The following is an 18,419-nucleotide window of genomic DNA, read 5'->3' on the forward strand; positions in this document are numbered from 1 at the left end:
GCCAGGTGATTGGCATATCCCTGTTGGCTATGCCAGGTGATTGGCATATCCCTGTTGGCTATGCCAGGTGATTGGCATATCCCTGTTGGCTATGCCAGGTGATTGGCATATCCCTGTTGGCTATGCCAGGTGATTGACATATCCCTGTTGGCTATGCCAGATGATTGATATATTGCTGTTGGATATGCCAGATGTTTGGCATATGAATATGCCAATTATCAGGTTTAGGAAGAGTATGATTTCAAGGTCTCTGCTCATGGAGTCAGTGTGAGTTTGGTATGTGGTGTCTAGACTGAGTGGATAATGCATGGTTGGAGAATGTTAAAGAGGAATGAAAGGTAGTGTCATCTGTGTAAGCATAGGTGTTCTTGGATATAGGGAGTATGTAAGTTACTGATGTATAAAAGGAAGAGAATGAGGGATAAAACTGAACCTTGTGGCACTGATGTTAGTAAGATGAGGGATAGAAAGAGATCTGTAGTTTCCTATCAGATCATATTATTGCCGTATGATCTGATAGGAAACTACCAATACAAGAGAGGAGAGATAAGAAGAGCCCATAGGCAGCAGCTTTGATAAGGGATTCACATGCCAAACATGGTCAGAAGTTTTGCTAATGCCAAGGGTAGCAAATTGCTCTTACCTAATTCCTCCAAGGCAAGACCCCACCAATGGGTAACAGAGAAGAATAGGTCACAAGTGGATCTGGCTTTTTGGAAATAAAATAGTATTATCAAAATGTGAACATAAATTGGAACAGACACTCCTATTCTTGAAATTCTGTAGTTGTAATGAACCATCACTATATTCTTGTATGGCAATTTTTTTGTGTCCAGTGTCTCTTACAATACATGTGTTTCTGTTGAAAGAATGAAAGGATTGAAACAAGTCTTATAGAAGTATTTACATTCTGCATTGTCTTTTATATCTTGCTGTACTAGTTGACTTTTCACTGGCTGAATTTATAGCAAGCACACATTTGCAGCTTACACTGGTAAAGTTCAAAGGTTATTTTGGAATTTGCCTTTTGCTGTTTTTCAATGTATTTCAGAAAACAATTATAATAAATTTGTCTAAACACTTCTATACATAATAATACCAACAAGAAAAGTCAGAGCGCATTATACGAAAAATTTCATAACCCACAACAATTAGTTGTGTGTCTTATACATATTACGTACAAATAAATACAGAGGATTTTTGAAGTAATGCCAATAAGTTACCTATGGTAAAAATCACATACTGCAAAACTCTGTTTTCAGTATAAAAGACATTAATTTTAGATATGCTATTGTGGGATGGACAGAATAGTCTGAGGAGAACTCAATATGCATCTTCAACTGTAACTTGGTGACAGAGAGCAGAAGTTGTATTGAAGATTTTGTTGGCAGGAAATTTATATTATTGGTTACTATTGAAATCAGTCACCATATAGTGTTGGCACTAGAGACAAAAGTGTTGTAAAAGAAAGTGGGCACAAAAGAATTGTCATACAGGTGGTAATTATTCCTTAGTTGGGTACCAAGCGCTTCGATAAGTCTTTCAAACTGTGCTTACTAGCAAAAGAATTGTTGAATAAGGGAAGGGTATGCAAGATAACACCAGCAAAATTGTCGGTGGCATTCTTCTCATATTTATATACTTTCTGCCTTCAGTTCTCTATTGAGAATCTTCTTTCAGTTCTAGGTCCTTTGTTAGTTCAGTGTTGACCATACATCTGTATGGACTAGAGACAGGATATTTTGAGAAAGACTCGACTAGCAGTTACTCATACATGTGAGTCTCCCTTCTTTATGCCACCAATGTTTATACAATGGAAATGCTGCCAGCTTGGGCTCAAGCATCTTTGCATCAGTGTTGTTGCAGATATTACTATCGGAACACAGAGGGCTGAAATAGGTACTTGCCCAAGTCTCTAGCAACTTCACCAATTCACTGACCTGGACTGATACTACTTTATTGACCCTTAGTGTTCTGAAAGGATGAAAGACAAAGTAAAGAAAAAGGGATGTATCATGTATGGAGTTACTTGTACAGCAGCCTAACACTAAAAAAAAAAAAAAAAAACCCAAAAGGAGGAGAGAGAGATTGAGGAAAAATATCTAAGTTACAGGACATAAACAAACAACAGTTGTCAAGTGGTGGTGGGAGACAAACACATAAACATGAAGGGCTTCCAGATGGTTTCTACCTCTTAAATTCACTCACAAGATATTGGTTGGCTCAGGATTATAGACGATACTTGCTGAAAATGCTGCACAGTGTGACTGAGCCCAAGACCACATGATTGCAAAGTGAGCTTCTTAAGCATACAACTATGCTTGCACCCACTAGAAATATTCTAAAGTCACTTAAGAAATGGTTAGAGAAAGAAAAGTTATTATTTATATTAGTAAAAGCAAGCTTTTTTAAAACCAATTTTTTTAAAGAAAATCTTGACCAGTCTGACTTAAATATGTCAGTGTTGTCCAAGATTTTAATTTGTGAACACATTCTCCAGTTTGTTAAACTTATTTCTTCTGTAAGTAATTCTAAGCTGTAATCTCATCATTCAGCTAATCCTTCTCATATTCTGCTCATCTCAGCAGCCTTTAATATACATCTCCCAATAGGATTGTATTACTGAACTAAAACATTACAAATGTTGCTTAATGCCTCACTTATAAACTTCTCTAATCCATTTAGATTTGGAATCTGAGTGGTTCTGTATCCTTTCCTTGCTGTCAGATATTCATCGAGTCCTTTAGTTAAAATCTTTTAAGCCAAAACATTTATGGGCATACTGATGTAATAACTTCAAGTAGCTGAATGTGTGATGTAGAAATTTTTAATCCAAGTAGTCAGTGATACTGTGTGTGTGTGTGTGTGTGTGTGTGTGTGTGTGTGTGTTATTTATGATACTTCCCAACCTTCATTGTTTAGCCCACAAACACATTAATTTTTATTTCTTATAGTTGCTCTAGTGATCTGTGTTCTGTTCAGTCTGCTGTCATTATCTTAACTCAAGTTGAAACTGTATTTTACATTTCTTTTGATTCTTTCTCAACCTCTCTCATATACTAAACAATGTAAAGTTTTTTTCATCTAATATGTTTTCCTTTTTATTAGATGATTATATTTTCACCACTTACTATTTTCAATGCTGTTAATATTAACAAATGCCACTAAACCTTCCCACTTAAGACCTGGGTAGCTCAAAATCTATCTCATCATTGCTGCCCCTGAAATTGTAGAATTAGATCTAGGCATAATTGAGATAGTTATTAATTATGATGCAACACATTAATTTATGAAGATTTAAGATAATAGTAAAAAGTCTTAAATTTTCTTTAATGTATTATATTAAAGTGCCACAAACCTGTTAATAGGGACGTTGTTTAATAATTATTTTGCTTATATTGTAATAACTTTCAGTCTGAATGATGATATTTACTTGTTATTTACATTTCTTTTTTTCTCCTGGAGTAATGTTTGGTACAAACAAAAAAATTAATTGTAATTTTGAAATCCTGTTGATACATCATTAAATTCAACTGATTTTTTGCTTTTCTCCCAGCAGGCTGAATCTGGCTATGGAAGTGAGAATAGCTTAAAAAGACATGGTTCTCTGCTCTCTCTAACGTCAGGTACAAGTTTATCAACAGCATCAGCCTCCTCTTTCAAGGTAAGAATGTTTTAATTTCTTTTTATTTTAAACTCTGGTTAAAATAAAAAGTTACTTTTAGAATCATTTCAACCTAGACATTTTTTTTTTTGCTGTGTGTATTCATTCCATATGTTAATGTCTTTATATGTTGGTTAGTTTTTAAAATAATTCTTCTAACAATGTTGTAATATTACTAATAATCATGGCTCTTTAAAAATAGTAATTTCTAAGGAACTGTCAAGTAATTTCTATAAAAAAAAAGATTTTTTAAAAGTATCTGTCAGTTATAAATTTATGAAATTTTAAATATTTAAAAAATTTTTTGTTTTGTTTGTTAGCGTGGTAGAGGTCTTCGAGAAAAATTGGCTGAAATGGAAACATTTCGAGATATTCTTTGCCGCCAGGTGGATACATTACAGAGTTATTTTGATAGCTGTGCTTCTGCAGTGGCTGAAGGAACTGTACATGATTGTAAGTAGCAAAATGCAATACAAGCAGAACTTTGTAACATTTTGAGTACATGTGTAAATGTATGTTATGTCAATGAATATAATATATTCCCGAAGACCTGGGATGAGGTGGTGAAGCACGACCTTCGAACATTAGGCCTCACTGAGGCAATGACTAGTGACTGAGACCTTTGGAAATATGCTGTGTGTGAGAAGACCCAGCAAGACAAGTGAGACCATAACCCATGGCCTTTACCAGGGGTGTAGCCAGCCCACTTATGCGTACCTTTCCTTCTTTGGACACAAAACCCTGCTTGTGAAGACCTGTTGAGGCAATTGAAATTGAAATTGAAATTGAACCAAATTCGATGACTGACACCCATGCCAACCTTCCTTCACTGGACACTAAACTCAGCTTGCGAAGACCTGTTGGGGCAAGTGAGATCAAAACTGAACCAAATTCGATGACTAACAGCACCATCCGAGCGGGATCACTGCCAGAGCAGCGGTCTTGCTTCCGTGGCAGTGGCACGTATAAAGCACCATTTGAGCGCGATCATTTCCAGCTTCACCTTGCTGGCACTTGTGTCGGTGGTATGTGAACAAAACATTGGACACTCCTGTGCAGGTGGCACGTAAAAAACACTATTTGAGCGTGGCCGTTGCCAGTACCGCCGGACTGGCTCTCGTGCCTGTGGCACGTAAAAAGCTCTCACTACATTCTCGGAGTGGTTAGCATTAGGAAGGACATCCAGCTGTAGAAACTTTGCCAGATCAGATTGGAGCCTGGTGTAGCCATCTGGTTCGCCAGTCTCCAGTCAAATCGTCCAACCCATGCTAGCATGGAAAGCAGACGTTAAATGATGATGAGTTTTGTGACTGTATTTTTATATATCAAAACTTTTATGTTTATTGGCATGGAGTGGATGGCAAGTTTCAACAGTGTTTTTTTGACTTGTTACATCACCATCTTTATGTGGCTCAGCATTCAGAGATCAGCCCTGACCACTTCTGCTCACATCTTCATTAGTCTTCCTCAGGCTCTTTTTATTTTTATGATTTGATATTTTTTTTACCTATCAATTTTCATGATTATCACATGTCCATAACCATCATATTCCTCTCTTGCACACTACAGCACATACTTTTAATTCTCAGTGCTTCACTAAGCACACTGGTATGCTGTCGCTCACATAGTAACATTACCTATACAGCAGAGCATGCTCACCTCATTTCTTTTTAGCCAAGTATCCCTAGCAAGCTATATCACACTTTGTTCATATGCTTCATACAGACTCTCTTGCAAACATCTGATTCTTATAACCAGATTTTCTTTTTTTTGTACTGTCATTCATGTGCATTAGCATTACACATACAACAGTATCATCATCATTATCATTTAATGTCCACTCTCCATGCTGGCATGGGTTAGACAGTTTGACTGGAGCTGATAAGCTGGAGAGCTGCACCAGGTTCCAGTCTACTTTGGCATGGTTTCTGTGGTTGGATGCCCTTCCTAACGCCAACCACTCCAGGAGTGTAATGAGTGCTTTTACATGCCCTGGCACGGGTACCATTTACATGACACCAGCAACGACCACAACTAACTCTCTAAAAATCCTTTTAGCCTTCACTTATCCTCTTCATTCAGTGCCCATGTTTTGCTATAATTGTAGCATCATACTTTGTGCACAAGAATCATACAAAACTATTTGAGTTTTTCAAAGAAGCTACAAAGGTGCTTCAGCTGGTAACTACTCCTGTTCACCTGTCACATATGAAATTCCCTTGTCATTAGCCAAGCTTTGATTCTGCTATGCCCATTTTGTGGTTGTAAATCATGTTCAGTACCCAGTTCAGAATACCTACCTACTCCTTTTCTGTGTAGTGAGTTTGGCTATCTCTCTTGATGGTTGTAGAACCTTGTCACCTTCCCTGCTAATTAGAACTTTTGTCTTTGTTGTGTTTACATTGAATCCTCTCAATTCTAGAGTTTGCTTCCACTTTTGAAATTTCTTCCCTAATTCTTTGACAGATTCGCCTATGAGAACTAGGTGAACACCATATAGCAGTCTTAGAGGGAGCTGATCTTAAACTCCCCTATTAAGAACTATAATAAACAGGTGGGGGGTCTGATAACTGTATCCTGATGTACACCTATCCATGTGCTAAATTTATTATTGAATTTATTTCTAATTTTTGATAATGGTATCTCTACCTGGCTTACACTGTTCTTGCAAGCTCTTTATCTACACTAAATTTTCACAGTGACCTATAAACTGTACACGTACATACATTTGTGTGTATGCATATGTTTATATCCATGACATTTTCCTGCTGATGTTTTACACGCTCTGTTTCAGTGACTGAACATGATGACGACATCGATGATATCGATGATTATGATACACCAACATCGGGTTCATCACATCCCTCAAAGATAGGTGGTCTAAAAGGACGGGATCTCGGTAAGTTTATTATTATCAATTTTATATATATTGGGTCATCCCATAAACAATGCAATTTCTTTTATACTTCTTTTATTTTTCAAAATTAAGTTCTTTTCAAAACAAAGTTCTTTTTTAATTTAAAATATACTCTTTCATTTTCTACAATGCTCTTCCATCTATCTGGTAGGCTTGCAAGGCTCCTCTTCCAAAATTCACTTGTCTGTGGTGAAAAATACTCCTCTAGTACTATTCTGACCACATCTACAGAATTCATATTTTTTCTGTTTAAATGATTTTGAAGATTGCAGTATAAATGATAATCAGATGGGGCAATGTCCGGCAAATATGGTGTTTGGTATCGTTTCCCTTTCAAACTGCTCCAACCTTTGGAATGTCATCCTTACTATATGTGGCAAAGCATTATCCTGATGGAAGAACACCTTTTGTCTTGAAACCAAAGATGGTCATTTTCCTTGATCATTTTTCAAGCTGCTCACATTAGATCTCCTTTGTTACCGTTTGGGTTTAAAAGTTCAAAGTGGATTAAACCTCTCATATCCCACTAAACAGATACATAGGTGAAGACTTTCTTTAGCCTGGGGTAGTCGTGTTTCTCTTTTCCCTACCCACTGTCTTCAGAGCTTGTCATTTTTATAGAGAACCCATTTCTCATTGCCAATCATTATTCAGTCCAAAAAAGCTTCATTTGTGAGGCGTGACAGCAAAGAACACACATTCACTCTCTGTACGCAATTACACTTGGAAAGATTATGAGGAACCCATTGACCCAGCTTGCTGACTTTTATGATGAGACACAGGTATCGATGACTGGTTGAATGACCAAATCCAAGCTTCTCTGCTAGTTCCTCAACAGTTACGATGGGATTTTACTCCACCAGGGTTTGCAGGGTGCCCTTGTCGAACTCTACAGATCTTCTTGGATGAGGCTCATCTTGTAGGCTGTAGTTTCTGACTTGGAATTTCTGGAACCATCATTGACACTGGCTTACACGTATTGTCTGATCCCAATGTACTGCATTAATATTCCTCGCACTATCCATTGCATTGTTGCCATTATTGAACTCATAAAGCAAAATATACCAAATATGATCTTTTGTCACTTCCATTATAGCTTTGAAAAAATAACTGTTAAAATCGAACTGCACTCTTCAAAGCTTGAACTAAGAATAAGGACATGGTAAAATTACTACCTGCTTTTATAGCAAATTGATGCAGTTAGTTTATCCTGCCCCCTCCGACTTTTAGTTCATGCAGCCATTCTGTTAATACTCTGTATTTCAAAATATATTTCTTTTCTTTATTTGTCACCCATTTTGTTGAGGCATATATTCATACTAACCCCTGACCCATTGTTAGCTATAATTTCTATGTAATTTCCGTTGTGTAGGTTCCCCATGTAGACCATATTAAACTTCTGTAAATGTTTCCAATATTAGATGTATATCTTCTATTTGTTTAATAATATTCCTTTTTCATAGATACATTCTCCTCTCATATACTCTATTACTAGAGATGTCCTCTCTTACATTCTCCATTATTGCATATGTTCTTCCTCACATATGTTACTACTTATTTTCCTTGTACCACTGATTGCTAATTCTCTTACCTTTATTAATTCCTTGAATGTGATTACAATAATATTTGTTGTCAACATTTGTATTCAGTCCTTAACTCCAGACAACCATATGTATTCCTGTTATATCAGTTTCTTTTACAAAAATCAAGTATGCCTCTTGAAATATTGTAAACTTAACTAGTTTAAAAGCCCAATTACCTGTGTTTGTGTCACTGAAAGCAATTACAATTTACTGGTGAGTTACGTCCTGTATGATGATGCCACTGATTAATTTCAGCTCAGACAGGTTTTCATTTCATTTTGAATTTATAATTTGATGTAATTGGATATTTCTTGGTAAGTGTAATATGTATACTATCATATCTTTGAAAGCAGAGATTACTGGGAGGTTAAGAAGTTCACTTCACAGTTATGTGGTACCAAGTTCAATATGTATGCGCAACCCTTCTACTCTTGATTCAGCTTGACAAAAACAGAGTGAATAATATGCATGTATGCATGTTTATAGGTAGACAGATGATTGGAAATGTCTATATGTGGTTGCAGCCTAGAATGACAAGATGATAATAGATTTACGCAAGAGAAAAGATCTAAGCAATTGCAACAACTGGCTAAGAATATCCATGCAGTGTGTTCCTGGCAAAGTGTTCTACAGTGTCTCTTTTAATTGTCTGAAGTAAGTGGTTGATGACGTTTATCAGAGGAACTGGTGGGATTCAGGTCAGGCAATGAGCAAATCCTTGCATTTTGTAACATAATCCAGCTGAGTTGTGAGTTCCAGCAGCCACATTTGGTCAACTACATCAACTTCAAGAAGGCTTTTAAGAAGATGCACACATAATCTCTGGGAACTTGGAGAAGGTTGACATCATCACAGAGATGTGTTAAGGATGTGTAGTGCCCCACCCCTTTTTTGTGCTATGGAGGATCCAGCATATGAAACCAAATAAAGATGGGAAAGACTCGTAGACCTTCACTTTGCTGATGATTTAGGGTTCTTTAGTGCCATATCTGTGGTAATGCAAGACATGGCCACCAGTCTCAGTAAAAACAGCTCAAATGTTGTTCTTTAGATAAGCAATGAAAAGACAGAAGTGATAATTATTGATGAGGTGCAGCAGCAGAAAGTAATATAGAGAAGAGTCTTGGCAAAAAATGCTGTTTTCCTACTTCTGAAGCTTTTATGATCCAGTTCCTCCTCCAACCAAAGTACCAAACTCTGCTTATATACATCATCATGGTGATGACAACTTGTGGCTGCAAGATGTGGGAAAAGACTAGCAGAATCTGTAGCACTACTACAGATGTCTTCCACAGGTGTTGCCTTAGGGCCATACTAAGAATAGCTTGGCTGAACTATATTATGAGTGAAGTTATGGAAAAAGCCAGGCTAAGTTACTTGCTGGATACACAGGGAACCTACACAACGGAAATTAATAGATTTTGTGTGTGGTAGATGCACTGGGACAATAAACACTGAAGATGTACAGAAAACAGATTTCATCACATGCCAAGGAAAGAAACTAGTAGTAGTTAATAGCTTCTGCTACCTAGGCAACTAAGTCTGTAGCGCAGATAGTTGCTCTGAGAGTGTAGCAACTTGAGTAAGAATAGCCTGGGCAAAGTTCTTTAGTTGCCTCTGCCGGCAACTAAAGGCCTCTTGCTCAGGGTGAAAGGTAGACTGTATGATGCATGTGTGTAAACTGCCATGCTACACGGCAGTGAAACATGGGCCATGAATGCTGAAGACATGCGTAGGCTTGAAAGAAATGAAGCTAGTATGATCCACTGGATCATTAATGTCGGTGTGCATACATGACAGAGGTTAAGCACCCTGAGAGAAAGGTTGGGCATAAAAAGCATCAAATATGTGCAAGAGAGGCGACTGCACTGGTATGGTCAGGTGTTACGTGTTAATGAAGACAGCTGTGTGAGGAAGTGCCACTCCCTAACTATAGAAGGAACCTGTGGAAGAGGTAGACCCAGGAAGACATGGGATGAGGTGGTGAAGCATGACCTTTCAACATTGGGCCTCACAGAGGCAATGACAGGAGACCGGGACCTCTGGAGATATGCTGTGATTGAGAAGACCCGGCAACTAAAGTGAGATCGTAACCACGCACATCCAGCCCTGTTAAGAATACTCCTGATGCATCGGGCAATATGATATGCTTGAAAAGACCTATTGAGTCAAGTAAAACCAATATTGTAGCTGGAGCTGGTGCCCCCTGTCTGGCTCCCATTCCGATGGCATGTAAAAAGCACCATCCGAATGTGGTCAGTGCCAGGTCTGCATGTCTGGCTCCTGTGCCAGTGGCACATAAAAAACACCAACTGATCATGACTGATGCCAGTACCCCCTGACTGACTCCTGTGGTGGTGCCACGTAAAAAGCACCATCCAAACATGCTCCTGTGTCGGTGGCATGTAAGAAGCATCCACTACACTCTCAGAGTGGTTGGCATTAGGAAGGACATCCAGTTGTAGAAACTCTGCCAGACCAGATTGGAGCTTGGTACAGCCGCTGGTTCTCTAGACCTCAGTCAAACCGTCCAACCCATGCCAGTATGGAAAACGAATGTTAATCGATGATGATGAACCAGAATTAATTATTTAGACAATGAGTGTTCTGTTCACAAAGGATGTCATTTTAATTAATCCAGCTTACTATATTTAGTATACTAGGTTCCCTATTTTATCTAAACTGTTTACCTTGCTGGACATGAACATGATAGAGAAGACTAAATCTTAGCATGTCTGAGGTATAGGACTTAAGTGCTGTTCCTAAATATTCCATTGGCTAATTCCATAGCCTATGTTTCCTCAAGTTTAATGAAGTACAATTATTCAACAACTCTGCTGCTTTATCTTTTACTTGTTTCTGTCAGTTAGACTGGGGCACTACCTTGAAATATTTTTAGCCAATCACTTGATGCTGGCACGTATTTTTTAAAGCCTGGTACTTATTCTATTGGTATCTTTTGCTGAACCATTAAGTTATGGGTACATTAACACACCAACACCTGTTGTCAAGTAGTGGTGGAGGAAAAACACATGCACAATGGCACACACACCACAGTAAGGTTTTTTTTCAGTTTCTGTTTGCCAAATCCACTCGCAAGGCTTTTGGTCAGCCTGCAGCTATAGCAGAAGAAGTTTGCCCAAAGTGCCAAGCAGTGGAATGAAAATTTTCTTTTTATCAAGCACCAAAGAATAACATCAATGAAATCAGAACTTTTTTTCCAAGTCTTTATCATTTCTAATAAGAATTTTCTTATGAATAGAGATCATAAGCTATATATATTTGATTTAATTTTGAAAATAAATTATGTATCATGTCTGTTTATCTTATTATTAAGTGTACACATATCTACACATAAAAGCAATTGTTTATGAATTAGTGTTTACTTCTGGTTTTTAAATCATTGATATATAATCATTTCGATGTGCACTGCTGTTATTTATTTATTTATTGTAACTTTTGTTCGTACTTGTTTAGAAAATATATGTAAGTTTTATAGCATTGTTAATATATAGACTTTAATTCAGAATTAAGGAATTAATTTTCACTGCGACTTTTTATTTTGTATTTATTACTTTTGTCATTGCATCCCTAACCTGCCTTGATCTGGCACATAGGTATTTGGTCTAAGAAATAGGTACTAAGTATCTTAAGCTCCAAATATATCATCCTCTGACTCATTGAAGATCTCCCTGTACACTTTGACAGACAATGATTTATTGGAGTGCCATGTTGCCATCTGAGCAAGCTGCATTTTCTCTATTTAGTTTTGCTTTGTGAAAGTGTGTTGCCTAGTGGTTTGGGATTTGAACCCAAGAACAAAGTTGTGGGTTTGATTTGTGGACTAGGCAGCACAATGTGTCCTTGAACAAGGTATTTTATTTCATGTTGCTCCTGTCTAAGGTTGTGTATATGCTTGATGAGAATGTAGAAATGTTGCATACATATAAGTTAAAGAGTGGGTAACAAGATGGATTTTTGTTGTTCGTTTTGGGAAACTACAAATTTTCAAGGTATTGTTATTGTTTTCTACATAAGTCGGCAACATTGGGAAGAATTTGGCAGCCAATGTTTTGTGTTGTGTTTATTGTTGATCATCATATCAGCACTAATGCAGCAGACTTATGATCAAAGGCATTCCAGCCATGACCATCCTATCTGTTTTGTATATCAGGGACTATGTTGTCCAATGTCTTGATTTAAGATGGCAGGGTATGATTTCACTGCTATTTCTAGCTTATCAGATTACTACAGAGAAGCTCACTCTCTGGCTTGTTTTATCTTGTTTCAGGACGTGTTCAGTATTTTGTTTAGAAGTCAGCAGTGAGGAATGGAGTTAAATGCTTTTCTGATATCAACAGTATTTAGAATGAGGTGTTTGGTGTTCATTGAATGAGGGCATCTATGGGTTGATGATACCAGGAATTAGTATTTCTAGTGTAGCTTTTTTTAATTAATGCACTATAAAAACAGGAAAATAAAGCATGTTTAGTCTTAGGTTTACCTTGATTGAGAAGACCTATGATAAAATGTGTTTTGGTTATGGCCATCCTATTTTTAAAAACATTTTATTTTCTTGAGTCTAATTAATTTATGATTAGACTATCAAGTGTATCTTTCATTTTTAAGATGGTAGAATGTAAAATGAGGGAAATTGGACTCGAGTTTTACTAAGTTGAGTGACTGTAGAGACATCTTCATCGATTCCAATATTGCTTGGGGGGATAATCCTATTATGTAGTCCACTGAATAATAATTGTTTCTGCACCTGACTAGATTTTAGTTCTTTTCTAAAAGTATGAATCTGTGTCATACTACTAAGACTTAATAATTTTGCTTCTCTTTTTTCATCTTTTTAAACAAATCTAAAACATATTGTTACTGTTGATGTTGTATAAAGGCAGTATATGGCAACACTGATGAAATACAGGACAAAAAGTCTTGCAGTTTTTTTGTCTCTTCATTTCTGGATTAATGAAATAAGCACCAGTCAAGTATCCAAGTTGATTAAATCAACATGTCTTTTCCCATGTAATTGTGGCCTTGTGCCAATTCAAGAAATCATTATTATTTTAACTCTTTGTGCCTATCTCATATAGCTTCCTTGCTGAAATAGCGAAAATTTAAATACATATTGATGACTGCAATACCATTTGGGTGTAAGCTGTTGCATCATCTACTGAATGATGGCAGCTACTGCACCTAAGTTTTAGTTGCTTTTGAGGAGGTGCCAGTCTCTTCAGTAGCACCAAGATAATATAATTTTGCTGTTTTGCTCCACATATTTTTTCTTTTGAAACATATCTGAGAGTTCATAAATAACAATCCTCAGCATGTAAACTTTATTTATAAAATTACTGTATACTATAACTGGATCTTTAAATGTTCAAAGACTATAAACTTTAGAAAAGCAAAACAATAAAATAAATAAATAAATAAAAGGGGTAAATTAAATTTTAGCTTAGAAGTTTGTAAATAGATTGCTTTCAAAATGTCTTGCAATAATATTAAGGGAAGTGATAATTTTGCTAATATTAGTAACTGAAATAAAATCTATCTAAGTAGATTGACACTTCTCAATCTTTTGTCATTTTAAAGTGTTTTTTTCTTTTTTTTTTTGTATAAATAGTTTACTCTTTGAATCAGAGGTGACATTTTATGCTGGTATTTACAGTTTTTATCGTTAACCTTCCTTACTCAGTAAAAGAAGAGGGAAAGTTGGAACTTGTGTGTGTTTTTTTCATTCATAAAGAAACAACTGTTTTATAGATTCCCCCCACCCCATCCGAGCAGACAAATCTGCCAACCTCCTTTTTATCATCATCATCTTCATAACAATTTAGCTGTTTTCAAGAGCACCTATCTAAATAAAATCTTATTTCTCTCGAAAATCTTCTTCGAGATTTTTGAGTTATTTAGGAACAACTTAAAACATGGAAATGAAAATATTTTTATTCAGAAGTTATATTTGTGATGAGCAATCTTTTACTCGGTTTTAATAATTTCAGATTAGAATATTTATTTTATAACTACAGGACTGAGCCTATTTAAAATAAGATTGGTAGCCCAATAAAACTGAAGACACAGATGTGTATTGTGTAAAATTGATATATTATTTGATGTTTTAGCAACAACTTTAACTACAGGCATGCCATGTAGTTAAAGCCTTTGCTTTATAATCACATGTTTGATCTTGCTGTGCTACACTTTAAACAAATGTTTTGTACCATAGTCTCAGATCTATCCAAACCTTGTGAGTGAAATTATGAGAAAGAAAATTGTGAAGAAGCCTATCAACTGAAGTATGCCTGTTCTTGAGTAATGGTTTAATTCATTGCCCATTGTAACACCACTAGGCCTTCAATAGAATCCTTTCTGTTACAAGCAATAGGACCAGGTCTCTGGCCTGAGCAAATTCAATTCCTTGATCTGCTACTTTATGAGTTACTGTTTCATCTTCCTTTTCCTTCCACAGCCTTGGATTCTCTGCAAAAGGTAGTGGGCCCTGCTCTACCTCTTTTGTCTAAGATATAAAAAATAACAATAGAAATACTGGATGAGTTCTAATTTTGAAGCAGGGAGTCTTATTGAAAGCTGATTATTCACAAATGTAATTGCCTCATAAACTTGGAATATATATATAAAGTTTTGAACTAATAAATTAATATTTAGCTTAAAAAATAGGAATATTATAGTATTCAAGTTCAATGCTGTCTCCTATAACTTTGTGGCCTTTTATTTAAGAAATTAGTGTTAGTCTGTAAAACAAATGATAAAGTAGGAATGGCAGCTAGAATTGATAGGCTTGCAATGGATAGTGACATGTACTAGTTAGGTGTATGTTAATGTGCCATGAGTAGTAGAAATTAACTATGCATGTGGGGCTTTTATTATGCAGTAAAATCTATTTACAAAAACTAGCTATTATCTCAACGGTAGCTAACAAACATGTCACTGCTGTTGGGGATTACTGTAACTAAGCATGGTCAGCATAAGTAAATGCATAGGAGAGAGAGAGAAAGTTGATTATGAAGCTTCTGACACCAGTTTTGAAAGACCAGTAAATCGAATCTATGACCAAGTGAGAAAAACTGGACTGTCTTTAGATGGTAATACATAGTTAAAAATAAAGTAAGCAACCCTATATTTAGGTTGTCATGTTTAAATTTATGGAACTACAGAAAGAGTACAATGACAGACAAAACACTTTATGATATTTAGTTGCTTTCCTGTACATTCTGAGTTCAAATCCTGCCAGGTGCAACAGAATTAGTACCATTTATATACTGTATGTTAGTCTGCTTTTATTTTTGACCTTGGACCATTTTTTAGCAGCAAGCACTGTTAAACGCTGTATTCACCAAAGTCCTGTTTTTCATAAATTTGAGTAACTTTTATATCAGGTCATCCCATAAGTTCTGTCCAAATTTTGAATAAAGAAAACGGGTGATCAAATGTTATATTTAATTGAAATATAATCATCAATGTACTTTCCCTGATTATCTATGACTTCCTTCCATCTATTTACAAGTTTTTTTGTCAAACTATTTTGGTTTCAAAGCGAAGAACTCTGAAATGTCAGTTTCGACCTCCTCCTGGCTGTATGTCTTCTCAAATCTCTTATCAACAAAAACAAAGCTGATAAATATGCACCAGTGTTGCAAAATAAGTTTAATTACCAATAAACATCAGCTTGGATGACACTTTACTCAACCAGCAGAGGAAGGGGATTGATCAAACTGATTATATAAACAGAATTCTGATTAGTCGAAACTGTCATGTCTCAAGCTCTGATTTTCCACCTATTCTTGTTGGAACCTTTGATACAGAGTATCAAAATTTAAATCCCTTTCACACTTATAAATCGTCAAGCAAACTTAAAAATTTGTCGTTTCCGTTTTATCCAGGAGACCATACTGATAGTTTGGTAAGCTGCTAAAATAAACATTACAAATCGAAAGGAGAAAATAAACAGCTTTGCAAGTTTAACTCAGTGTTTATTAAATAAGAGAGGTGTGAAATTTAAGAAGCGACTTGTTAGAATATACATGTTTGTGAGGAGACATAAACAAGAAGAGAAAAAAATCTACTATACCAAAAGAACTAGTAATATATACTTTACAAGTATTTTATGAAGAGAACATAAAATTGCTGCATAATTCTACATGAATGTGAAACGACATTAGACATTGTATAAAGTAAATGAAGGTTTCTGTAGGAACACTAAGTCCTCACTTAGTGAGTTTACATGCGCAAGAATGAATTATGATGTTGTTGGCATTAGATGCAGTAAAATATGGCCCGGACTGTGATCAGCATGAACATCAAACTTCAAAAAGTAGTTAACCATTTAATGGTTTTAGTAAATTTATACAGAAAAAGTAAGCATTATACCGTCCAGCATAAATAAAAGTCAACTTCATTATATTTTTTCTGTAAAAACCTATGCTGACATTAAACAAGTCAACTTCTGGTATGAATGTTTACATTTGTATGTCATTTTCCAACAAAAAAAATTTCTAAAAAATTCTGGAAACAATCTATTCGTGTAATTTACCCCCCCCCCCAAGTTTATTTTTGTTTTTGCAAAAAAAAGTGTGTAAATTACATGGGTTTTTACAGTGTGTATGTGTATGTATGTATGTATATATATATATATATATATATATATATATATCAGTAACATGAGATAGCTTATTTGTTAAGATTTGTAAAGTATCCTTCTGTACACTGGTGCCTGAAATTAGCATCAGAATGTGTAACATTTTTCTGTTTGTTGTATGCACCATAAAGGCAAAACCAAATCCAGAAGGCACTTTAATTATTGGTTGGAGCTATTTCATTTTTCCTATAGCATTAATACTTTCAGAAAGGCTTGAATGCAATAATAATGTTCTTTTGAATTCAATGCAGCCAATTGCCTTTTTGATGCATTCATCTGATTATAAAATGCCCTGGTGGAATTATCATTTTTTGGTGATTGACACTTCTTCTGACAGTAATACCTCAGAGGCTGTGATCTACCTACCACAATTGGGTCATGAGTACTGTAATGAGATCTATGGACAGCAAATGGTACAAATATGCATTGCTTCTACACACATCTCTTTGAAGTACATGACAATGGAAACAACTTGGGTGACCAGTAAAATCAACAGGAGTTTTCATCAGTATTTTGGGATGAAGAAAGAAGTGGCCTCTATTTCATGGCTGCAACAATGAATTAGTCTAGCAGTTGTCTATGGCAATACTTTGTGTGTCTGTGCAGTGCTGGAATATTGATGGACCTACCTTCTCCTTTTGTACATTTGTCATCACCATTATTTAACATTTTCCATGCTAGTATGGGTTGGAGGGTTTGACAGGAGCTGACCAGCAGGCTCCAATTGTTAGTTTTAGTATGGTTTCAATGGCTGGATGCCCTTCATAATGCAAATCATTTTACAGTATGCACAGGTGCTTTTAACATGACACTGATACAGATGCTTTTTATGTGATATCAGCACAGGTGCTTTTTATGTGGCTCGGCACCAAGTAACTTGCAAGACAAAGGCCTCTTCATTGAAAGAGGGAGGGAGAGGCACTGAGGGAAGTGGCTGTGTGCCAAGCAATAGGCTAGAGTATGATAGCGGGACAGAAATAGTTGTCTTATTACAGAGGAGATACTTGGCTACTCCAGTAGGACAAGGAAGGTGTAGGAAGGTAGGAGAAGGTGTTAGAAAGATAGATGCAACAAAAGAGAAGTTGATGGTGTTGAAGATGTATTGGAACTTCTCCACAGTGAACAGTGGTGGTGGTGTATAAGTAGTACAAAGGGGATGTTACATAAGAACTGTGAGGGAATATGTTTAGAGATGGGGGAAGACATGACTATAGTTAGTGATGGTGAGGGAAATTGTAGAGACTGAGAGGGGATGAGGAAGCACAAGAGGGCATGGAGAGTTTGTGGAGGGGAGGGATAGGGACTGCAGCAGGTGTTGGGAGATGGGAAAATTTTGACAGAGGTCAGAGAATGTTTGAGGGATGGGGCATGACCACAATTTCACTTTATGTGTCTTCTCAAACACTGCAAATTGCCTGGGTCTACCTCTTTCACAAGTCCCCTACACAATTAGAAATTGGCACTTCTTTATGCAGCTGTCCTCAACCATACGCATCACGTGATCATACCCGCACAATCTTCTCTCTTGCACACTACATCTGATGCCTCTTATATCTAATTTTTCTCTTAAAGCAAAGTCTCTGTCGTACAAAC

At 36.2% G+C, this 18,419-nt stretch overlaps 1 protein-coding gene across 6 annotated transcripts in view; it reads left to right on the forward strand.

Annotated features, from left to right (window-relative positions):
* The window catches only part of LOC106870404 (ceramide transfer protein), a 120,833-nt gene that overhangs the window by 61,501 nt on the left and 40,913 nt on the right, over positions 1–18,419 (forward strand). For 4 of the 6 annotated variants that reach the window (XM_052978594.1, XM_052978595.1, XM_052978596.1 and 1 more), the window contains 3 exons: positions 3,560–3,664; positions 3,985–4,117; positions 6,459–6,563. In XM_052978594.1, coding sequence (XP_052834554.1) covers positions 3,560–3,664; positions 3,985–4,117; positions 6,459–6,563 — 343 coding nt within the window. Of the gene's footprint in view, positions 1–3,556; positions 3,665–3,984; positions 4,118–6,458; positions 6,564–18,419 lie in introns of all 6 variants that reach the window. The other 2 variants (XM_052978597.1, XM_052978599.1) reach the window with 1 other exon arrangement.

The sequence above is a fragment of the Octopus bimaculoides genome, chromosome 2, assembly GCF_001194135.2.
Source record: "Octopus bimaculoides isolate UCB-OBI-ISO-001 chromosome 2, ASM119413v2, whole genome shotgun sequence".
In the NCBI taxonomy this organism is placed as follows: domain Eukaryota; kingdom Metazoa; phylum Mollusca; class Cephalopoda; order Octopoda; family Octopodidae; genus Octopus; species Octopus bimaculoides.